Raw genomic sequence first — 25,176 nt, forward strand, 5'->3', positions numbered from 1 at the left:
GTTTTCTCACCCTTTACAATGAAGGAGTTGTCTTAAAGTGCCTCTAAGGTCTGTTCTCAATTTGTAATCCATGATCCTCTCATCCCTGTGGTATTTTATACCCCATCCCCACCCCCACCCTAGGCCAGCATTTCTGAATTCTATCAAAATAGTTCAAGCTCAGAATTAGTTTAGGAATAAACTTCAGGCTGAAAATGAGGTGAAATTTAATAGAAATAAATGTAAAGTTCTTAATTTGGGTTTTTAAAAAAACAAATATGCAAGGAAGGATAAGCTGGGGGAAATCTAGTTGGTAAACACCTCACATGCCAGTTTGTTTCTTTCAGTTGACTACAAGCTCTATGAAAGTCAACAGTGTCAAATAGCTGGGGGGGGTGTTTTAAGTAATGTCTTGGCTGTATTATACAGTTCTCTTGATGAACTGGAACTCTTCCAGGGGATAACCAGGTTAGTGAGAGAATGGGAAACCATTTCATTTGAGGAAACTAGGGCCGTTCAGTCTTGAGAAATCTTAGAGAGGAAGATAACTACCTTCAAACAGAGCAGGAACTAAAGAGTGGCCAAGATAGAACATTACTTAGAGTGCTATAATATATAGGGGAATATTTGAAGGATTGTCATCTGAAAAGGAAACAGACCTATTTTGAGCTGTCCACAAATCAGAGCTAAAAAATGAAACAGGCTACCTAATAAAACAGTGAGCTTCCTGTCATTGGAAGTATTCAAGCAAAGGCTGAGTCACTAATTTGCTGCAGGAAGCAATACTGGATACCATGTTAGGAGGCTTGACTAAATGAACATTAAAGTCCCCTCCAAACTCTTAAGATTTTATGTTTCTATGATTTTATTTCACTGAGTGGCAGTTTGAGGAAGTGGTAGCAGTTACAGGTTTCAATCTTCCTAAATGGAAATCCCTTACTGTTCCTCAGAAAAGACCAAAAACATGAAGAATCATGAATTACTGGCCTAATTACTAATTAGGAGTAAGATTACCTAAGTAGGAGTGCTTAATTAGGAGAAAGATGTTTTTTCAAGCATCTACAAAGCTATATCTGGAGAGTCAACACCTTCAAAATGCCTGACCCATTTAAAAGGTTTTTAATTTAAGTATAAAAGTACAAACAAACCAGCTAGAAGTTTTACATTGAATGGTTATTAGTACATAATACAGTGTATAATTCACAACTACTTAATAAGTATCTGAGCCCTAGGTGATATGTTACATAGGCCCTTTCTGCTACTAATTTCAAAACTCCCAGGGGACGTGCCAACTTAGCATTGGGTTTTTTTTTTTAAAACCATCTTCCCTAGTGTCGGTTCCAGTGACATTCCGCTAGACCCAGAGATCAGGGCAGAACTGAGGGGGTGTGAATGATAGGAGGCACTATGAACAAATTCCATCAATAATGACATCTAGTCTTTTGCAAGTGGTTATATCTAACTTGGCTGGTGCAACTGTCAGGGAGAAAGCCCAAATGCAAACACTTGTCTGCATTTTACAGTTTGGATCAAATAAGGGTGTTAGCCCAGCTCTCTAGACCATCCAGGGTACGGAGTATCAATTGCATGTTACCCCTCCCAAGTCGAATAACATAATTTACAAATGTTAAACATTAATGAAACAGGACTTGGGCTCCTGCCCAAATACAATAGGGCTATTTTGTGGAACAAAGAATTACCATTGGCCTAGTTCATCTCCACTCAATAGAGCTTTGGGTAGGGCACAGGATTCAGGGTTAGGTGTGTTAAGGATTCAGAATCCAGGATGTTGAAGCCACCCACACCATGACTAGAAAACAGCTTTAAGGCCTAAGCTTTTATCCTACCTCACATCAAGTGAAAGGGCCTTAAATAGGGCAGTCAGGGAGTCTCTAATCACCATTTAACTATCCATGAATTTGCCACAAATTCTGAATATAACTCTGTATAGTTTGGGAGAAAAGGAGTCATTGTTTCCCAATTTTAGCTTCACAATGATCACAAACAATTAAATGTCTGAATTTTGAAAATTCATAAACACTTACAGATTTTTCAGGATTTATGAGCAAATGCAGCAGCTAACTGCATTTATTTAGTAATAAGAAAGCCATCCATTGTACATGTGTCCATGTAGGTGATAGGCTGCCTTTGTGGTTGTATACAATGTAACAGCTTTTCCCCTTTAACAGCAAAGTAACTTTTTCCTTGGAAAGTCTTTCAAAGGGAATTTTTTACTGGTGTCATACAGCAGGACCCATTCATCCATGGGATGGAGGAGTTAGGGAATCAAACACAAATAATTCTGTAGTTCAAAAACAACTTGGAATAACATGACTATAAATAGATCTCAATTAAATATAACACTTTGGACAATTCCTCCAGTGGTTTTGCTTTTACCATCTGGAGAAAATAATTTTAAAAAAAGCCAAAAGTGAGAGGAACAGACTGCACAAGATCCTGGTCTTGGGGACCCCTAAAGCTCCCTGGTTCCAAAGTCCTTCCTAGAGCTCTAGTCATTGGAGACATGGGACATGGGTACTAGACCTGAGTCAGTGGCAAGAACTTCTGGTAGTAGCTCTTGGTAACATCGATCATCAGCTCCTGGGTGCACTCTGGGAGTTCCCCAGAGAAGAGTCCTAAGGAAAGAGAACAGAGAAGGTAAAGGAAGGGCTCAGAGCTTATGATTTTTAATGATTATTTTAGGCAATTTTATTTCATTATCAGGATCTAAATGTTTGACTTTCCATCTACAAAGGAAAAGAAGACCTGTAGTTTTAATTCATTGTTCATATTTTTTATATGCCACTTAGGCTTTGATAAATTAAGACACTTCCCAAAGTGTAGGAATACATTTAAGCATTTTAATATGAAGTGTGGCAATTGTATTAAATCACCTAAGAGATTTTAAAGCGAATTTATGACTCACGGAATTTTTCCAAGAGTGAGCATAGCATGCTCAGTCCTAGGGTTTTGGTATAACGCTATCCCAAGTAAGATAGAAATAGGCATGCCAGACCACAATTTTTTAACAAAAACTTGCTAATCAACTATAGAGACAAAATTATTAGGAATGTACATGAAATAAGTGATCAAAGGATGTGAACAGTTTTCAAAAGAACTGCAAACTATTAACAACCATGTGAAAGAATGCTCCAAATCACTAATGATGATAAATACAAATCAAAACTCTGAGGTTTCACCTCACACCCTGCAAAATTGGCAAGATGACAAAAGATGGGAATAGTCAATGTTGGAAAACAGGTACACTAATCCATTGTTGTTGGAGCTATCACTCAGTACAACCATTTTGGAAAGCAATTTGGAATTATGTAAATAAAGTAACTAAAATGATAGATCTGAGTATGACATGATTTTAAAAAGTAAAACTCACTTAGGAACTAAAGAGTAATTATCTTATACAAATGAGGTGCAAGAGGAAAAACCAACAGAGAGGAATTAGATAAGGGATGAGGGCTGATAGTTCTGGAAACCTACTTTCATCAGGAATGGGTTCAAGAGGGAACAATACATATATATCTAGCCCAGTATAAAAGTCTTCTAAATTCAGAAAGAAATAAAATGCTAAGGGGATAGGAAGGGGGGAGAGGGTAAGGGAGGAAACTCTAGAGGGGGAGGAGGAGGGAATAGGTTAAAGGGGTACAAGAAGGGTGTTTAGATTAATGGGAATGGGAGGATAAGGGAGGGATCTTGGGGGGGTAGGTTAAGTAATAGGAGGGCAAGGTACAGGGTAGAAGTAAAGTAGAGCAGTCAGAAGGAACAGGAAATAAGAGATAGCACAAATATAAAATAAAGATCAGGAGTGGAATTTGTTATAGCACAAATATAAAATAAAGATCAGGAGTGGAATTTGTTAGGGAAAGAGGAGCAGGTGTGATAATCATGATCTTGGACAAAGTTAAGGCTAAAATAGGTTTAATCAAAAGAGAAAAATAGGAAAACTATACTATGTTTCAGCCATATTTATCAACATTGTTTTGGACTATTTAAAATAACTAGATAGCAAAAGGTGGGAATATTGCTATGGTGTAGGAAATGACGAGTTGGTGGACTTGGAAAAATATGGAAAGACTTGGACTTATGAAGGAAGAGGTTATTCACCCTGAGAGACACAGAGGATAAGTAAGTATAGTATGGTTTTACACAGATGCATATGAATGTATATGTCTACATATGACTAGGATTATCGATTATCCAAGCATGCGTATGTATGTACGAGTATGTGTATATGTATCGTTGTGTGTATATGTCTATATATGTATGTGTATATGCAGGTGTATATGTGTATGTATATATATATCTCTATATAAATATATCACGATTAATTGTAGCCTTGGGCGGGGGGAGATAAGGTGGGGGGGAAGAACATAATAAACAGTGTCTATCAGAGAACAAAAGAAAACTTACAAGGAAGCAAAAGAAAAGATGGACAGCTGTCAACACAATGCATAGTATTTATTATACAGGCTTTCTTGAAATGGAAATTTATTGCTGTATATTTTGAACTCTCATGTTCTGCTGTGCACATGGCAATGTTTTTTTCTTTCCTTATTTTGTAATATTTTAGTTTTAGTATTTCAGTTTGTTTCTCCCCCCCTTCTTATTTTGTATTTAAGTTTAAAATAAAAAAAATTTACAAAAAAAAAAAGGGAGGAGGCAGCTAGATGATGCAGTGGATACAGCACTGGCCCTGGAGTCAGGAGTACCTGAGTTCAAATCCAGCCTCAGACACTTGATACTTACTAGCTGTGTGACCCTGGGCAAGTCATTTAATCCTGACTGCTTTGCCAAAAACAAGACAAAATAGAATAAAAAGTCCATATATTTTGATCCAAGGATTCTATTACTAGGCTTAATCCCCAAAGAGTCCACTGATAAAAAGAGAGTCCCCATATATACCAATATATTTATAGCAGTACTTTTTGTGATAGCAAAGAATTAGAAACAAAGTAAATGACCATCAATTGGGAATGGCTAAACAAATTGTGATACATTAATTTAATGGAATATTACTGTGCTATACAAAACGATAAATGTAATGAATACAGAAAAGCATGGAAAAATTTAAATGAATTCATGCAGAGTGAAGGAAGGAGATTTAAGAAAACAAGACACACAATGTAAATTAAAAGAACCACAAAAAAAAATTCGAAAGTGAACACTGGAAAAATATAGAGAAAAAGCATGTCTTGAAACAAGAGATATGAAAAGACACTCCCACCTCATCCTTTGTAGATGTGGAAGACTCAAGTTTTACGTATTGTATATATATATTCAATGTTTTTTGATCAGTTATGCTGATTTTTTCTATTTTTTCTTGTCTTGAAAAAATACTATTTGCTATACGCAAAGGATTTCTAGAAGTGGAGGGAAAGGGATACTAGGGAAAATATGGTGACATTAAAAAATGTTTTTATTGATGAATTTTTTTAAGACAAATGTATTTTATGCTTGAATATGCTGCACACATCCAAACAACAAGTAGAGGTGTACAGAAATAGATTCAAATAGCAACTCATCATTTTAAACGTCTAGCCGCTCCCCTACACCTCCTCTTCTGGAAATCACTTGGAGGTCATCTGAGTTATGCACATTCACTCTGGTAAAACAAGAATATGTTTCCCTAAAACATCTGGTTGAAGAGTCAGCTCACTGCAGCTAAGTAAGGGAAGAGAAGATGTGATTTCTTAACAAAATAGTCCCGATGAAAATCTGTATAAAGGGCTACATTCTTTCTGGGTCATCTCTATCTCATTTTAGTTCATGCTCTGTGTCAGAAATTCTCATTCCTGGTGTCAGCAGGTACAGAATGTGCCTGCCCTACCAAATACACCATGTCAATGTACTACCACTCCAGATGTCGGCTGCAGTAAGCTCAAAGTAGGGCAGGACTGAATAAAGGGATGGGAGTCAGGCTAGCTGAGTTCTAGTTCCACTTTGCCACCAAAGTGTTGTGTGAACTTAGGCAAGTCACAGTTTCCTAATTCATAAATTCAGGGCATGGACTAGTTGACCTCTAAGAACTCTTTCACATCTACAAATTCTGTGATTCTAAGATGATCTGGAAGCTCCTTTCCAGACCTTTAAAAAAAAATATCAATGATTGCATAATGCTTCTCTCTACATGGGTGCTTATCTTGAGTGAAAGACCTAGGAGTGTTTGTTTTCCTGGCCTGCTAATATTCAAGAACTGGAGTCAAGGGGTTCAAAGTAATATGAAAAAGATTAAGCCAAATACAATTAAAACCCAAAGTTACCTGGACAGCCTGAGAAGACGGTGAATGGTGGGACTACAGTTTCAGGAGGTAATACTGTATTGTCTAGAATTTTGCAACAGTCTTTCAACACACAGCGTCGGCCCTAAAAGCAAAAATCTTGTTAACAGAATATAGATCAGGAAATGAAGGAGGTGGGGAATGTTTTCTCATCTGCTTCTTGGGTGGTTATTATTCTCTATTTCTTTCCCATTAATTATAAGGAGTAATTCCCAAGAAAAGTCACAAGCTGCCTAAGCTCAAGTCCCCAACTCAGTAACTTTTAATTCCATGCTTACTACATGCCAGTAAATGATGATTTTATGATTTATTTATATAAGAGTCTACTATAGGTATGCAAATAGCAGAAGGTTCTCAGACTTGAGGGTAGTTTTTATTTTTATTTATATTTTTAAAACAACATTTTATTTTCCCCCAAATTACACATAAGAACAATTTTTAACATTCATGTTTTTAAAAGTTTTGAGTTGCAAATTCTATACTTCTCTCCCTCCCTGCTCCCCTTTCTGAGATGGTAAGTAATATGATACAGGTTATACATGTGCAATCATGTAAAATACATTTCCATATTAATCATTTTATGGAAGAAAATTCAAAAAAGAAAAGGAAAGAAGGAAATAAAGTGAAAAATAATATGCTTCAGCGTCTATTCAGAAGCCATCAGTTCTTTCTCTGGACGTGGGTAGCAATAAGTCTGAAAGTAGTTTTTAAAAAGATTAACTACTTTCTTGACAAACCACAGCATCTTTCACTTATGCTGTTTTATCTGTGATTACTTTGTTAGTCATGTCCTCACTTGTATAATTTGGTGGGGCAGAGGAGGTTTACGAGACTTATTTGTTTCACGATTATGGAAGAAAGAGGTTCCTATTTCCTATTTGAAGCTGTAACATATTATATTTACAGAAGAAATACAAGTCCTACATTTCATTAGTTACTTTCCCACACTGCTATCATTTCACCTCTGCTGTGGTTACACTTCTTGGTAAAACACAATGTCCCCAGCTGAAAATGTGTGAACATTAACTCACTCAGCACAATGCTGAGGTACTTGGACCTAATATTCTACCCAAAGAACATTCTAAATACTCAGTTCCAAGTTGGATCTGCTGTTTTTATTTCCTTTACATGGAAGAATCCTATATGTATCATGAAAAAGGCAAGTTGCCAGATGAATTTTCTAAAACACTTATACCACCAAGGCTTTAATTCTATAATTAGTCAGACATATCCACTGACCTCCAATTTAATGAGCACTGACCTTGACCAAACTGAATTACCTCTAGGTTCTTAAGGGCAGAAACTATGATTTACTTTACCTCTGTATTCTCAGCACACAGCATGGTAGACAGTAGGTACTTGATAATTATTGATTTGAAAGAACTGAACTGTTCAAATGACTGTTTTTCTCCACTTGAGAGGTCTCTCCTCTGGATTTCCAATATGGTGACAGCCTATTTCTCTCTCAACATAACCAAGCTGAACATAGCTTAGAGATAATAAGTATCCAAAGGAATTCCACATAACTAACACTGTCTTAATGCAAGGAATCCTATAGAAAAAAGAATAAAGAACTAACTGGAACAGATAAAATATTTAAAGTAAATACAGGAAATCAGAAAAATCTTATTGCTGAGGTCATCTGAGAATTTTGAAATACTTAGCAAGTGATGACTAGCAATGATTAGCAATTAATGCCTCATGGATTTATTAATTCAAATGGTGGCACAAAAAGCCCATACAAATAAATCCAACAGACTGAACTGTGCTTTTGAATTTACATGAGTGGCCCTGGAGGGAGCACTTACAAGGTGTTTAGTTTTCATCACTCCAGAGCAAGGGTTCTTTAACTTCTTTCTGTCACAAACTTCTTTGGCAGTCTGGTGAAACCCAGACATCCCTTCTCAAAATGATATTTTTAAATAATGGAAGGAAATGCTAAATTTCAGTTAGAGGTCAGCAAAAATAAAGATGTCATTTTTTTCCTCATCCAAGTTAATGGCTCATTGAAATGTATTCATGGACCCCTTCAGCACTCACAGACCCTAGGTTTAGAGTAAAGGACAAGTGCAGAATTTGGAGAACCTTCTCACTACATGTTAAGAGAGTTCTAATCTGCTTCTAGGAAGATTGCAAATCCCAATCTGAATGGAGCTCCTGATCTGTAAAGCCTTGGGATGATTTAATTCAAGTGAGAACTTATGCTCCTATAGATCCTACAGCTATATCCCCTGTACCAAAACTAGCCTGAATGTGAAGTAAGTGGAGCCACAGAGCTTTAAAAGAAAGAAAGAAAGAAAGGATGGACAAAAGAAAAAGGGAGATTGGGAAGTTGGAGGCTGAGGTTAGAGAAGGAAGACTGCTTAGACAAGCTGATGCTACAACACTTACAATTACACAGTTCTTGCCTATGTGGACATAGGAACCGATTTGGGCTGCATTGACCACACAGTCCTCTTCAATAAAGACGTGGTCACCAATGTGAAGAGGAAAGAATGCCACTCTGGAGAAGGAAAAGGAAGATGAGAATAAAAAGTTTAATTTATTGTACTTTGAATCTAAGTTTACATAACCACAGATCATTTATTCCACTTCACCACTTTAACTAAAGGTTATTTTTACTGGCTCAGAGTGAGTGTAAATAGCAATTGTTTCTGTTTTGGCCAGAAACCCTGAGGGTCTTCCCCTCCCAGGATGATTTTTTAAATTTTATTTTTCTGATTAGGTAAAAGAGGCCATTCTTTGCCTCATTTCTTACCTAGTGTTAATCACTCAATGGGCATTGCCTCAGTCAAACTGAGACCTGGGAAAGACCTTAGCTTAAAAAGACCAAGGTCTCCCACAGCACCCAGGCCATCTCCAGTTATCCTAATCTATATCTTGCCACCAGACCCAGATGGCTCTGGAGGAGAGAGTGAGGCTGGTGATTCTGCACCGCCCTCCCTCACTTAAATCCAATTCACTTGCAAGTCAAGACATCACCTTCCTGATGTCATGATCCTCTTGGAGAATGAACGATAAATAATGAACGATCTATTTTTGACAAGGAAAGAATTCTGTGAACAGAATCTTAAAGTTAACACAGCTAAGCCCAGAGAATGACTCCTTTTATTTTGAGATCTTTGTAGTGATAAAACAGATTTAACAAAACATTAGTTTTCTCAAAAGCAACAAACGTTGTCAGTTTTAGACAAAAGAGAAGTGTTTGGAACTGACAGGCAAACTCTTTGGGTAGAGTAGAAGGAAGAAAAGTTGATGGCAAGCTACAAAATAAGCACTGGAGAAATAACATAAAAGTAATAGGGTCCTGGGAGATAGCAAATCTTTCCATTTAAAAAAAGTTTTATTCATGTCTCTTTTTTTATATCAATCATTTCATGATACACAGCTCCCATGTCTACTGAATCCTTCCTTGTTATGAAAAAAAAAAGTAAAACCAAATAGCATATCAGCTGTGTCTGACAGAATATCCAACATTCCACTTCCCTTGTCCTGTACTTTGCTTGTATGTCGAGGGAAAGAGTTCCTCATTTGTCCTCTGAGGGTAATAATGGGCAACACATTTATGTAGAGTTCAGGTGCCTTTTTGTGTATATCATTGTAGCCTTTATGTGCTATTCTCCTGGTTCTGCTAACTTCATTCTGCATCAGTCTATAAAGGTCTTCCCATGCTTTCTAAATACTTCATGTTGCTTGTTTCTTATAGTATATGTGTATGTGTGGTATGTAATATACATCCATTTATTCAATCACCTAAAATCAAAGAGTACTCATGTTATTTCTAGTTTTGAGTTACACTAAAAAGTACTGCTATGACTGTGGGTACCATATGGGGCCTTTGTGCCTTTGACCTTTTTGTGATGTATGCCCAGTAATGAGATCAATAAACATTTCAACAAGCATCTATTAAATGCTGGGTTGAGACGTATAAACAGTGGGGGCAGCTAGGTGGCGCAGTGAATAGAGCACCAGCCCTGAAGTCAGGAGCACCTGAGTTCAAATCCAGTTTCGGACCAAACACTTGACACTTACTAGCTGTGCGACCCTGGGTAAGTCACTTAACCCCAACTGCCTTTAAAAAAAAAGTATAAACAGAGTAGTGACTTTTCTCACATAATTACAAATTGTTTTCCTAAAGAGACCAGCAATGTATTATTGTACATGTCTTCCCATGGCCCCTGCAACACTTATTATTTCTGCTTTTAATCCTATCTGCCAACTGGACTGGTATGAGGGCAAAACCTCAGAGTTGTTTTAATTTGTATTTCGCTTGTTAAAATGTTAGAGCAATTTTTCATGATTTCTGATAGCTTGCAATTCATTTTTTGAAAGCTGTTCATATTCTCTGACCACTTAGTTATTGAAGAATGGCTCTTGGTCTTATACATTTGTGTTATTACATTGTGGACACTGCACTTTTATCAGAAATATTTTGATGCTAACACTTACTAGCTGTGTGATTCTGGGCAAGTCACTTAACCCCAATTGCCTCACAAAAAAAAAAAGAAAAGAAAAGAAAAAAAAAAGAAGAAAAAGGGCAGCTAGGTGGCACAGTGGATAGAGCACCATCTTGGACTCAGAAGGACCTGAGTTCAAATCTGGCCTCTGACACATAACACTAGCTGTGTGACTCTGGCAAGTCATTTAAACCCAGCTGCCACAAACACACACATTTTTGGTGAGGCAATTGGGGTTAAATGACTTGCCCAGGGTCACACAGCTAGTGCCACCTAGCTGCCCCCAAAAGTTGCAATGTTTTCTTTTCATTTTCTTTTTTTTTTGCAAGGCAGTTGGGGTTAAGTGACTTGCCCAGGGTCACACAGCTAGTAAATGTCAAGTGTCTGGTCTGAGACCGGATTTGAACTCAGACCTCCTGACTCCAAGGCCACTGCTCTATCCACTGTGCCACCTAGCTCCCCCACATATATATTTTGATGCAAAGATTTTTCTCCCACTCAACAGTTTTTCTTCAGAGATCTTCTTTTTAAAATAATTACCTCAGAGAATCATAAGAAGATCTGTCCTGTACTCTTACCTTCTATTTGGCAGTCAGTTAATATTTTTAGGGGTCTAGCCATGTCATTTCATTGGTGTGAGGAATCCCTGGCATAGAAACTCCCTCCTAGAAATAGTTAACTGGGAAAAAACAATTGTAATTTCTCTGACATATGTCTGATATCCAAGACATGTAGAGAACTGATACAAATACATAAGAACAAGAGCCATTCCCCCAAAAGTTAAATGGTCAAATGATATGAATTGGCTGCATTCAAATGAAGAAATTTAAGCTAACACCAATCATACCCCCAAAATATTCCAAATCACTAATGATAGAGAAATGCAAATGAAAACAATTTTGAGGTTTCACTTCACACCCATACGATTGGCAAAGATGCCGAAAAAATGGCAGTTGTTGGAAGGACTGACACACAAAAGTCAGACACACAAATGCTCTGTTGGTAGAGCTATAAAGTGATACAGTCATTCTGGGAAACAAATCGGAACTATACACAAAATGTCACTTACCTATATGTACTCTTTGATTCAATGATACCAAGTAGTTAGCATACCCATCAAAGAGGTCAAACACATAGGAGAAAGGATCCAAGTGTACAAAAACATTTGTAACAGCACTTTCTGTTGTAGCAGACCAACAGAAACAAAGCAGATGTCTATCAACTGGGGAACAGCTGAAGAAACTGTGGCATATGATTTTATTTCCAGGATTTAGTTCCAAATTTCTAATTGCCTGAAGGACATTTTCACTTACATATCACTCTGCCACCTCAAACATCCCAAGGCAATGAAAACGTACAAGATACAACAGCTAAACTATTTATGGCCTTTGAGGATTTAGGAGAAGTATTATAGGACTGGTGATAAGCAAGTATTTTCACACTTTTTGAAAAGAAAAAGAAAGTAGATTCTGTGAGCCTTCAACCATTGAGTCTGATGTCCATTTTTGGCAAAAATTCTAGAATGGATCAGGAAAACAGGTGATTAATTTGAAAACACTGATCAAGATCAAGAATTGAGAAAGAACTAGAAAAGGACTCAAAGAGAAGGGGTAGGACAAGGTAGTTGGTACAATAAGGTAAGTAAAATAAAGTGATAAGTAAGACAAACTGGTTCGACAAATAAAAGATTAGGGAGAAAAGAGAAAGGAAGTTGGGTATGACTGCCAGGTAACTGGTTGAGAGAAAGGAAAGGAAATGTAAATGTGAATAACAATGCTGTTCAAAGGTGATGAAAAGCTGTAAAAGTCTTAAAGAAGTGCTTAGGAGGCTAGGAGTAAGCATTCACAAGGAATCTGAAAAACAAGACTGAGTATCTCTACCAAGATGAAGGGCACCAATAATTTGGCTGTGACTTACATTAAATATGCAAGGTTTGTATTTTCACCATAGCCAAGTGACTGTTACCTATGTTCCAAGTGTAGGTTAATTTCCCTCCTGCAAGGGATGGTAAAGGGTCCTGAGGAACGTTCTTATGTTCTAGGCTAAAAAGGATGATAATGTAGCCAAAACAAAACAAAACAGAAGCAAGGCTTCATGGGGGGAAAGGGGTCTAAAGGAGAAAACTGGCTCATTTCAGGAGGTTAAAAGAGAGGATAACACTGAAAAGGAAGAAGAAAAAAGGGACCACTGTACACTTGGAATTAAAAACCAATTTGGAACTTGTCCAGAAGAAGAAAGAACGGGATGTTCAGAGAAAGAATGTGCTCCAGGGAATGATAAAGTAGACTCAAAGGTGCTGTCTGGTGAGGGAGGAGCCCATAAGCATCAGAAGAAGAGAAGAGCAGTAGTGACTCCCAATTCAGCTGTATCGTGGCAGCTATTTGTTTATGAGATAATCATAAGAAGTCTGTGTCTTCTTGAAGAATGTAACCAGACATAACAAAGAACCTCCTAAAACTTGTTAAAACATATGACTATTTACCCTTCTAGTGATTAATGTGGATATAAATGATAATGACTGAAGGAATCTAGAAAGCATTGCCAAGTTTCTTAGGCAAGAAACTGAAGTACAAAGGTATTGTTTTCCTCACTACTGTCTAATGAAGATAAGTGATGCAGAAGAGAAAAGTTGATATGTAAAGTGCAGGGGGTGGTTATGGTGGTTGTAGTAGAGAGACTGGAATGGAGGAGAAAGCAGACAGTCAGGAATATATACTCTGAAAATTATACTTTATTCTTTTTCTCCTTCAGTTCTTCCTGGTATATAGGAGAAGAATGGATTGAAATTACAAGTTGATGACAGCTTGATATGAAGGGAAAAATCCTGATAAGCACTCACTTGTCAGTAAAGGGGATTCCACTTTAGGTAATGGTAGGATTAGATGACCTCTAAGGTCCCTTCCAAGGGACCAAAGTTGAGTGAGATTCAGTGAATGGAAATGGTATGGAGGGAAAGGAAGCTTCCCAAGTGTTGATAACAGAGGGCTCTGTTAGATCATGCTATGATGGCCAGAACTAGAATGGCAGTAGTAAAGATGGAGGCTTTGAAGTTGGTGAAAGAAGGAAACTAAGTAGTTTCCAGATAACCCATAGTGAATAAACATGGAAGCAGAGGATGAATAATTTTGGAGTTTGTGGTGGCTGAGCTCCAAGAAGATGTGATATTCTGTATACTAGAGGTCAGCACTATTTGCTTCATTTGTTCATTAAGTTGTTATCGAATACTGACTACATGTAAGACACTATGCTAGGACAGAAAGAGTTAAAAAATCTCTGCCTTCAAAGATCTAAAAGATTGGCAGTAGAGATAAAATGTACATAAATAACTGATACAAGGTAGAATGTGATAAGTGCTATAGAGAAGTATAAAACCCAAATGCTATAGGAGTTAGAGGAGGGTTTTCTTCCAATGGAGGAATGAGGAAAGGCTTCATGGGGAAGTGGCATTTGAAGTACAAGTAGGATGGGAAGTGGGGGGTGGGGGGGAGAGAAAGGGAGTACTTTCTAGGTGAATGGAATTGTCTGAATTAAGGCTAGGAGGTAGGAAAGGGAGGATGTCTGAAGAACAGCAGATAGTCTAGCCTGGCTGGAGCACAAGATGTATGAAAAAAAGCAGCAGTAAATGAGGCTGGGAAGGTTGAGAGTCTTAAATGCCAGGTTAAAGAATTTAAGCTGTATTTGATAAGAGGGAGTCATCAGGGATTTGTGCATAAGGGTCGATAAGATCAGAGATATACTTAGAATGATTTAAGATTTCTCTAGTAGTAATATGTAAGATGGCCTAGAGGAAGAAGAAATTGGAGAAGGGAGTTAATGAGGGCTTAGAATGGAGTGAAAAAAGTAGAGACTGACAGGAAGGAACACATTTGGAAGCAGAATTATCAGAACTTGACAGAGTGAAGTGCAGACTGAACAAAATGTCAAAGACAATAACTTCTAGGTATTGACCTCGGGTGACTAGGAAGATGGTAAGACAACATAAACAGGGAAGTTGAAAGGAAGGGCAGATCTGGGGATCACATAAGTATTGGCCTAGTTGGTTTAACTCGTGAACATTAGGAAGACCTTTTGTTAAAGAAAAATCTCTTTCTTCTCACAATTCAAATCTCACAGTAACTGAAATTCCACCATTAATTTTATTCTTTTGATTCTAAGTCCTTTTCTAGGCAGCTCCAATATTCTCCAGAGGTAACACAGTTCAGTCAGTAACACTCATGTGAATTACTTTATCATTTTGTTGTTCTTCTTCCTTTTTGATGGGTCATCAGAACAGCATGAAAGAACTGGGCATCTCAAAGGATGGGTGGCACCAAAAGGAAGAGAAAGGGATTCATAAAGAAAAGATGGAGGAAATGAGAAGAGCTTGGCACAACGGCTTTAACAAACAAGTAGATATTTAATAAACACTGTTTGATGAGAATGCTGATTAGACACCCAATACAAACACTCAAAGACCAGTACTAATTCTAGTACTAACTGAACTGAATGGAGAAGAAATTAATCATGGTACCTAAAATAGCTCAGGACCCTTGAAAAAGAACATATTGCTAATTTCTCTTATTTTTCATGTTTTTTTAATTGTTAAAGAAGCTTTAAAGATAGAACGATTTCCATTCCACTAACAATTCAATAGCTTCTAGTGTCTACATCTAAGAGCAACAAAAACCACTTACTCCTACTATTTGCTCTGAAGTCAATAAAAATCTCAATAAAATGACCTAATGCTTAACTTATTAAAAATCAACAGCCACTAACTCTAGCAATAAAAATATCAATGTTCTAAGATGCTTTTCTATCTGTTCCTGGCTTCTAGTAACTTGTACTGTTGTTCTTAAACTTATGTTCCAACATTCAGGTTTTTGTCTAACAACATTTACAAACTGCTTTTTAATTTGCAAAACATTTGACAAATATTATGTCATTTTATCCTCACAACAATCCTGGGAAGTAGGTCCTATTATTAACCATGCTTTATAGATGAGGAAACTGAGGAAGATATAGGTTAAATGACTTGCCAAGAGTCACATGGCTAAGTGTCTGAGGCTACATTTGAATTCAGGTCTTTCTGACTCTAAGTTCATTGTGCCACCTTGATGCCTGAAGCTTACCTGAGGCTTCCTTTATGTAATTACAGGCAGTGACTATGGAAAGAATTAACCAGAAAAGACAAGAACATTAACTTAGTTAATAGCTATTCCCAAAAGAAATAATTGGCATAGGGGCTGCTAGGTTGTGCAGTGGATATAAATCACTGGCCCTGGAGTCAGGAGGATCCAAGTTCAAATCCGACCTCAGCCACATAACACTCACTAGCTGTGTGACCCTGGGCAAGTCACTTAACCCCAATTGTCTCACTAAAAAAAAAAGAGAGAGAAGAAGAAGTAATTGGCATATCTAATTTCTGAATTGAGCATTTTCCGAGTCCAAGGCAGGGGTGGGGAACCTGGGGCCTCCAGGCCACATGTGGCCCTCTATGCCCTCAAGTGTGGCCCTTTGACCAAATCCTCTAAAGTTTGGATTCCCGCAAAGGGCCTCACTGGAGGACCCAGAGGGCCATACGTGGCACCAAGACACAGGTTCCCCACCCCTAGTCCAAGGCAACTTTAGGCCCAATGATATTTTTCCAAACTAGCCTATTAAGAAAGCTGAATCTTTCAGGAAGGGCTGCTGAATATGCTTGTCCATAGATTAAACTGCCTCTGATGTAATCCAGAAAGCAATACTTAGACTACCGTGGACGCTCAATAGTCATTAAGCAGCAAAACTGCAATAATTGTGACGTATTTGTAAAAGCATCTTGAAAAATGACTTTTATTTGGAAAAAGAAGAAAGGTAGGAAAAATTAATTATAGCTACTAGAAAAGATATTGCAATTAGTCTTCAGAAAGAGGTCTTTTTCATGCTTACACTGACATCTGGTGGTAAATAATAGTATTAATCCTACTTTTTGGATTTGACATACTCTATGAAATTTATTTTCATGCTTTCGCACTAGGCAGGGCTGTGGGAAATAAAGGTCAAAAATTGTTTTTCAGAAAACATTGCCAGGAAGAACTGGCAGCTACTACTATCAAAAATATTCTTCCTGGGTTTAGGAATGACGGAGAATATACAGTTTCTTTCTTAAACTTTGGTGAACAAATTCAACAGGTATGGAGGTGGGTGGGTGGCACACCATTTCCCAATAGATTCTGTTGGTTCTGCTGAACAATCTTTGACATTAATATCTGGCTATTAGAAAGATGAAGTGTTCCATGAAAGCCTAAATGGTTAGGGAACAGGAAAACACATTTTGAAGTCATTAAAATACAATTTTGAATAGCAAAGAAAGTTGTTCTTCACAGATCAGTAAAGGTTTTAAGTTTTATTATTATGCTGGCAATCACTTAACATAACATTTAACATAACATAACACTTAACATAACATTTTTTAAAAGTTTTGTTTTCAGGGGCAGCTAGGTGGCGCAGTGGATAGAGCAGCGGCCCGAGATTCAGGAGGATCTGAGTTCAAATCTGGCCTCAGACACATGACACTTCCTAGCTGTGTGACCCTGGGTAAGTCACTTAATCCCACTGCCTAACCAAAAACAAACAAATAAATAAATAAATAAATTTAAAAAAAAAGTTTTGTTTTCACTGATACTACAGTGACAGACTTCTTCAAATTATTCTAGTCACCTGTTGGGTTATTTTACCTAGATTCTAGTTTTAAAGGAAGAGTAGGAATTCTTAATATCACTTGCCCTACAGGAAAAGCAGTAAGAAACTGAACCCCCAAGAAATCTTTCTGGAAGAAGTCTACTGTTTTCCAAGACACTATTCTAAGTCTAGCTAAGTGGCTCAGTAGATAGCCAGGTCAGGAGTCAGGAAGACTCTTCTTTCTGAGTTCAAATCTGGCCTCAGACATTTATTGAGTAACTTTGACCAAGTCACTTAACACTGTTTGCCTCAGTCTCCTCATCTGTCCATTGAGCTGGCGAAGGAAACCACTCCAATATCTTTGCCAAGAAAACCCCAAATGGGGTCACAAAGAGTCAGACATGACTGAAAACAACTGAACAAAATTCTAAGTCTTGAGATACAGGTGACATATCCTTATCCTTGGGAGATTTAACACAGATCTCCAAAGTATAAGGTCAAAACTGAAGTCATGAAAAGAGCTACTGACAACATCCTATTTGAAATCTTAGAACAGTAATGAAAATGGGCACCCATACCTAGGCTAAGAAGGGGCACTAGTCCCATAGATAAGAGTCTGTAGCAAGCCCAGCTGTAGATCCTACCCATTTCATGGAGCACCTCTCTTGTATTTTCCAATACTAGGCAGAAATGCCTTAGAACTTGGAGCCTAATACTCCATTTTCTTGGGAGGAGGGGAATGGAGGAGTTTAGATCAGATGTATCTGGCTCCTTAGGCTTATTTTCCCTTTCTCTAGAGGTACGAAGGAGTACACAAGTCTCTTTTACTACTTCCTTCTATTGAATTGCTGAGCAACTGGAAGTAATAGGCAAAACAACTTTCAGTGACTATTTGCAAGGCTGCCCCAAAACAATTTTGATAGAAAAAGCCATACAAACACAGGGGTGATAAGAGAACAACTCAAAAAATACCCCTAGGTAAATGGAAAAATAAACATCAGAACACTGTAATTCTAGTTCTCAGAAAGTGAAATTCAGGTGGCTCAGCAATATGATTCCATCTGGGGCCTTCCTGATACAGATGTAGGCTGCCCACCCTTTCTTTCTGCCCCTATCAATGCCATTACTTAGCTACCACTAGGGCACCACTGGGGATAAGGTTCTGGCCACAGATATGTGCTATATGTTTCTCTTTCTTCCTTGTCACTGGTAGGGAGAGGTGGCAGATATTATCCTGTTTTGGACTAGGCCAGTTATGTCTATTTTCAGGGCCCACTTTATTTATTTATTTTTCATATCCAGGACATATATTTATTTCCTTATTTATTTCTTACATGTTTATAAGATGAAATGAATGGATCATCCCTAATTTTCATATAGTATTATTTATAAAGGCATAGAGATAAAATGCTTTTAAACAATTTAGATTCCCATATAAATGTACAACATTATTATTATACTACTTTTCTCATATTACCACCCTTTTCTCAGAAGCCTTTAATCATTCTCTATTGCATGAAGGACAATCCAAACTTGTTTCTCTCTTGTATTAATATCTAATTACTCAATCAAGACCAAGGTTTTTCCTTAGAGTTCACTTTAAGGCAGACCTGTACTTTTACTGCTATAGGGAACTCTTAGGTAAGGAAACCCTTTATCAATGCAGGTCAGTATTTTCTCTGAAACTTATGATAATAAAGAGTTGCTTAGAGCACCAACAGGTTAAGTCACTCAACTTCTTTCTCACTTCAGTACAATACCTCTCCAACTCATTCCTTTGGAAGGCAAGTAGAATTGACAGATGGTCAAGTAGGGACTTGGGGGAGAAAGTACCCTGCCCAGTGTCACACAGACACTATGTGTCAGGTAGGATCTGAAGCCAAGCATCTTTGTTTTAGGACCAGCTATGTATCCATTATGCTAAATTACCTGTCAAGCAGAATACTTAATAAATAATAAGTAAAAATACATACTTGCCTAACTGGAAATCACACTTGACTCCAAAGAAATGAGATGGAGAAGTATTATACTGAAGTGAGAAAAAAGGTGGGGATTGTACCCCCAATCCCTAGCACAGTGCCAGGCACTTTAAAGAGCTTGTTGATTGATCAGCTGATTTCATACAGAAGATAAATGCTTCCAAACAATAAAGAAGTCAACATCCTCTCTTTGGAAAAATGCTTTAAGGTCCCTTTAGGCAACGCTAGGAAAAGAGCAGTGGACAGATGGTGTATGGCTCATCTGAAGACAGGATGGCATGTTGACTTTGGAACTTAGAAAATCAGAAAGCATACCAGGTACTATAGATGTGATTGAAGGTTTGTCTGAAGCCTAAAACAACACGGCAAGACCTACTTATTACATCTTGTTCTCTTAAATCAAATCTAAATGCTTAGCTATTAGTGGCATCATCTATTCCAAAACTGACAGTTGAAGGAAAACATTAATGGTGGCAAGAATTAAGTCTCTTGGATTCATCCCAATATCATGAAAAAGGAGAGGAGGTAATGAAATACCTACCCTTTGCTGAATTTCTTAAATGGTGGCCTTATGACACTACGGCTTTTCACAACACAGTGGCGCCCAATTCTTACATTTGCCAGATCCCCTCGAATAATACAGTCATTCATTATGATTGTCTATGAAAGAAGAAAAAGTATTTCATTAGGTAACAGGTCACAGAATATCTGCTTCCTCTAGAGCTATCTCCATGGAGTATATGCTGGTGAAAAGAATATACAAAGAGAAAATTGCTAAGAAAGAATGTAAGAGCAATGGTCTATCTAGTGACCATCTATCCCTCAGTAACATCAAGAGATTACTTGTGGGAGGGAACAATAATTCCCTCTCATGAATAAATGCTTCTAAACAACAAAGCAGCCTGTGTTACATCAAGAGGTTAAGGACGTATCTAGACCGACCCTAACTTTCCTTTTAATAGCCCATTATAAAGCAATTTTGCATGAATTTACAAAAAAAAATCATCAAGTCTTTATTGAACAATTTAAATGCTGAGGCCTGTAAGAAGATATAACATAGCCCTTGCCCTGAACAAATATATCTCTTTTTCATTCAGTTTTTATTTTCAGTTCCAAATTTCTCTTTCCCCTACCCACTGAGAAGGCAAGAAATAAAAAATCTATTACAAATGTGAAATCAGACAAAACAATTTTCTGCATCAGCCATGTTCAGGGGGATGAGGGGAACTAGAAAAAAAAGAGGAAAAAAATGCTCAGTATGCACTCTGAGCCCATCAGCTCTGTATCTGGAGGTAGACAGCACTTTTCATCATAAGTACTTAGGCGTTATAGTGGATCATTATATTGATCAGTGTTACTAAATCTTTCACAGTTGATTATCTTTACAATACTGCTGTTAATGTATAAACTGTTCTCCTGGTTCTGCTTACTTCACTTTGCATTAGTTCATATAAATATTCCCTGGTTTTTCTCAAATCATCCTTTTCACTATTTCCTATATGGGGTTTCAAAAAATGTGTAAAAGGTTTCTGAACATGCAATGACCAAAAATTTATTAGAAATCAAACTCGTAATGAATCCAAGGTGTTTCTGGCAGCACTTGCCCATGTTGCATTGAGCAACTTCACTGCAGCCTTGGTTCTGAACACAAAGCAAGTGCACTTTGCACTGCACATGCCATCACACACGCAATGCCAATGAATACTGCTGAAACGAGAAAAGGGGTCTCCAGTGGGAAAAGTTTAAGCCCTATCCTAGAGCACAATATTCCATTACATTCATATACCATAACTTGTTCACTCATTTTCCAATTGATGTGTTATCCCCTCAGTTTCCAATTCTTTGCCAATACAAAATGAGCTACTATAAATATTTTTGTACATAATGAGTCCTTTTCCTTTGATTTCTTTGGGTATGGTATGGGTAGGTTAGAGGGTATGCACAGTTGAATAGCTTTGCGGGCATAGTTCCAAATTGCTTTCCAGAATGGTTGGATTAGTTCACAGCTCCACAAACTGCGCACTACCGTACCTACTTTCCCACATCCCCTTCTGCAAATATCATTTTCCTTTTTGTCATCTTAGCCAATCTGATGGGTGTGAGGTGGCACTTCAGAGTTGTTTTAATTTTTAATTTCTCCAATTATTAGTGATTTAGAGCATTTTTTCATATCACTACTGATAGCTTTGATTTCTTCTGAAAATTGACTGTTCATATCCCTAGACTGAATCACTCTCATTCTTACAAATTTGGTTCAATTCCCTACAAAGTTGAGAAATGAGGCCTTTATCGAAGAAACTTGCTGCAAAGATTCCCTTCCCCTTCAATTTCTTGCTTTTCTTCTCATTTTAGCTGCACTGGTTTGGTCTGTATAAAAACTTAATTTCAATAAAAACTTATCCATTTTACTTCCTATAAACCTCTCTATCTCTTGTTTGGCTAAATATACCTTTTTTTAAAAATTACTTTTGGTTTGTATGATCTCTAGGGGCAAGAAATTCCATATCTTTATTTTTGATTGCAAAAAAAAGTATAATTTCTTATAGTTTTCTAAAACTATGTCCTTGAAGCTTTATGGGGTACCCACTTTCAATGGCTTAAAAAAATCTTAGAGTACAAGTACAGCCAGTGACTTTACAATCCCTTCCTGTAATAAGAACAAAAAGATTTTTCTTTCTTTTTGAATTAAAGTACCAAAAGTTCCAATGCACTAAATAAAAATTGCAAGTTCTTCATTTGGCACCAGGCCACACCCTCAAAGGAGGGCAAACATAAAAACCTGGTAAGAGATAGATCAAACAGACTAAAGTCATACACAGTAACTGGAACACTGACAGTTAATCGCACAGGACGGTATTAAGACACAGTGAGTTTTAGAACGAAGGTAATAAGTGGAATATTAAGATTGGAAATGGATTTGGGCAAAAACTATGCCAGAATATAAAAGTACAGGAAACCAGAACTATCAAACCAGCATTCTGAAACAAAGGAACTACAAGAATTAAAAATGTGGAGACCCAGTATACATCGATCTTAACCAAAGGGGAGCATCTGTTGAAAATATAACCTTTAGTTGCCCTGTAAATGAATGCAGTTGTATCTTGTTCCTTACCTTTCCATTTAAGACAATATTTTGACTCCCACACAGAACTGACTGGCGGCTGACTTTGTTTCCAGATGCCTGAGGAAAAGTAACAGAGCCTAGGTGAGATCAATGGGTTCTGCGCACAGAACTCTGGTCGAAAGAGGGGCTGTATTAGAGGAAGAACTTGATCAAGGACCAGCAAACAAAGGGTTGAGGATCAGGACAAGGGTAGATGAGGGTGGGTGTGGGAACCAAACACTTGCAAGGGTTTGTGTGGGAATCAAAATCAATCAATCAACAAATGCTGATTTTGTATGCAAGGCACTGTGTTACCTAAAGAAAAGGACCAAGAAATGTTTTAAGACATAGTACTAGTCCTCAGGTACTTCAGCCGAAGACACAAAGCATAAATACAGGCAATGGCGATCAAAGGGAGAAACTGAAATGTATTTTCTCACAGAAACCAATGGTGATTAGGTTCTCAGGCAATCTGGAAAAGTCCATTTAACCTAAAATGTCAGTACCGGTTTTATGCTAATAGTACTACAAAACCTAATCAACACAGGAAACCATGTTTCTGTGAAGAAAGCATTCAGAATTTCAACTTAGGACTCCCGGATCACAACACTCTTAGTGAGTCAGCTAACCTTTATTAAGCACCTGCTATGTGCTAGGCACTATGCTAAGCACTGGGGATACAAAGAAAAATAAAGAATGGCCCCAGGTATCAAGGTACACACTGCTTAAAGGTCTCCCACCTGGGAACATCCTCACTCACTTCACCTTTCTAAGTAGGATAGGGGATTCTCTCAGCTTAAAGCTGAAGGTGATAGCTTCCATAGCCTGGGACACAAGCTTCAGTAGGGTAGAAGCCAGGGAAAGAAAAACAGGGTTAAGTGAAGTACTGGAGACCACCAACTAAGTAAAATTTGAAGGAAATTTTCAGGTCTCCTTTGTTTTCCATCTGTGAGACCCACACATACACCTTCTGGCTTCAAAGAATCACACAATTTAGAACTTAAAGAAAATTTAGTCCAAATTCAAAACAAGCTCATGGAGCTGAAGTGATTTGCCAAAGTTCACACAAGAGGCAGGCTGTCATTTGAACTAACACTGATGTTCTGATTTGAGGTTTGGTGTTTCTTCTGCTACACAAAGGGTTCTTAATGTAGGGTCCACAAACTGATCATGGATAGATTTGGGGATGGGGGCAATAAACTTGAATGGGAAAATTAGCCGCTAACTGAAACTAAGCATTCCCTTCAGTTATTAAGGTGGGTAACAAACATTCTGAAAAGGGTTCTATAGGCCTCACCTTCCGAAGGTATCCATTAAACAAAATAGGTTTAGAACCCCTGCATTCCACCATGACTCCACTCCAAAGCATTATTAATATTTCATTTAAAAAGCAGCTTTTTGACAAGTCTGGCATTTCCAAAAGGAAGAGGAAAAATTAAGTAGTCTACTCAGCACTGATATTTTAAAGTCCTTGTATGTTTTATTTTTGGGACACACTACCAGGTCTGTTGCTTTCAAGTATCATCTCTTTTTCTAGCCCAATGATGAGATGGAGAAAAGCTGAATTATTGTGCTTCTGAGATTTTCTAAAACTTTTCATATCAAGTAACAAAAACAAGATTGGGGGCAAAGAGTTTCCTTCCCAGCTCCTTTCTCTCTCTACACCTCTTCCTACTCCCGTTTAGAACTTGTAGGACACAGATACTAATAATGGGTTTCTGCAGGGGAGTTCCTTAAAGAAAAATTCAGCTACACTTCTGAAGAAAACTAGATTCGGGCCCTTTTAGGCACTTGCATTTAGCGGTTTAGATAGCATAATAAGTTTGGGGAGGAAAGATAGGGTGGGGACTAGAATATTGGGGATACAGAACTCAGCTGCTTGGTAGCTTCGAGGAAGAAGCTTATTCTCCACCTAAGCGCTACCATTAATGCAGACCCTGGACAAGCAAGATGAAAAGGCAAATCTGAATGAGGTGTGTGGCCAATGCCATGTAGTGGGCATGGAAAAGGAATTCCTGTAGCAGACCTTACCATGCAAAGCCTGTGCAAGTTGGATGTGTGCAACACACGTAAAACGTTAAGAAGACGATACAAAATGTGGAACCAGGAGGCACCTAAACTGAACAAATAAAGATATGCAGAAAGCATCTCATGGTAATGGAACAGCACTGGATTCGTAGTCATGAGGTCTGGCTTCTTATCCAAACTCTGTGCTTCTTCTGTGTGGTCTGGGGTAAATCAGGTCCCCTCTTTGGGCCTCAGTTTCCTTATCTGTACAACAAAGATCGCTAAGACTCCCTCCAGTTCTGAGGGCCCGAGATGATTTCTCCTCCAAAGAGAAGAAGGAAGAGGGCGGGCAGTGAGAACAGAGCAAAGGGGAAGGTTGGCGGGGAGACCCGAGGCCTGCGCCCCAGGGGTGACAGGTGGCCTAGACGAGGCTAAGTTTGGGAGAGGCAGGACGCCGGGGAGGGGCTGGGGCTGCTCGGGGATGGGCGGGGCGGCCCAGCCATCAGCGGGGAATTTACCAGGACGACCTGCCCTTCTAGCCCCCGCCCCGCTCCCCACGGCCCGGCGTCGCCCAGCGCACCGTCTCGATGTACTCGGACTTATTGTAGAGTAGCTCGCTCAGCTCCATCTCTGCAACCTCCGTCTCCCAAGCTCAAGTCTCCCTTCCTCCCGTTTCCGGTCTCACCGTCACTTCCGGTTTGGAAGGGGAAACGCCCTCT

General features: G+C 38.2%; 1 protein-coding gene across 2 annotated transcripts; it reads right to left on the reverse strand.

Moving 5' to 3' along the window:
* Window positions 1-1,082: 1,082 nt before the first annotated feature.
* DCTN5 (dynactin subunit 5) lies at window positions 1,083-25,154 on the reverse strand. Of its 2 annotated transcripts, none has more exons than XM_020978620.2 (6): window positions 25,038-25,154; window positions 22,460-22,528; window positions 19,889-20,007; window positions 8,664-8,775; window positions 6,255-6,357; window positions 1,083-2,615 (listed from the first exon to the last, which is right to left on the reverse strand). In XM_020978620.2, exons 1-6 carry the CDS (start codon window positions 25,083-25,085, stop codon window positions 2,518-2,520), a joined length of 549 nt encoding a protein of 182 aa, XP_020834279.2. In that variant the 5' UTR covers window positions 25,086-25,154; the 3' UTR covers window positions 1,083-2,517. The 2 variants fall into 2 exon arrangements, with proteins under 2 accessions (XP_020834279.2, XP_020834274.2); XM_020978615.2 differs by lacking the exon at window positions 25,038-25,154 and adding an exon at window positions 24,482-24,994.
* Between the last annotated feature and the right edge of the window lie 22 nt (window positions 25,155-25,176).

The sequence above is a fragment of the Phascolarctos cinereus genome, unplaced genomic scaffold (genome assembly GCF_003287225.1).
Source record: "Phascolarctos cinereus isolate Bilbo 61053 unplaced genomic scaffold, phaCin_HiC Scaffold_4;HRSCAF=312, whole genome shotgun sequence".
Classification (NCBI taxonomy): domain Eukaryota; kingdom Metazoa; phylum Chordata; class Mammalia; order Diprotodontia; family Phascolarctidae; genus Phascolarctos; species Phascolarctos cinereus.

Bases quoted from the DNA above. Each gene is read 5' to 3' on its own strand.
- DCTN5 (XM_020978615.2), bottom strand. From the start codon at position 24,634: ATGACTACGAATCCAGTGCTGTTCCATTACCATGAGATGCTTTCTGCA. The intron at 22,529-24,481 runs GTAAGGTCTGCT...ACTTTTCCTCAG, and splicing joins ACTTGCACAGGCTTTGCATG to GCATCTGGAAACAAAGTCAG. The intron at 20,008-22,459 runs GTAAGGAACAAG...CTTCTTTCATAG, and splicing joins ATATTGTCTTAAATGGAAAG to ACAATCATAATGAATGACTG.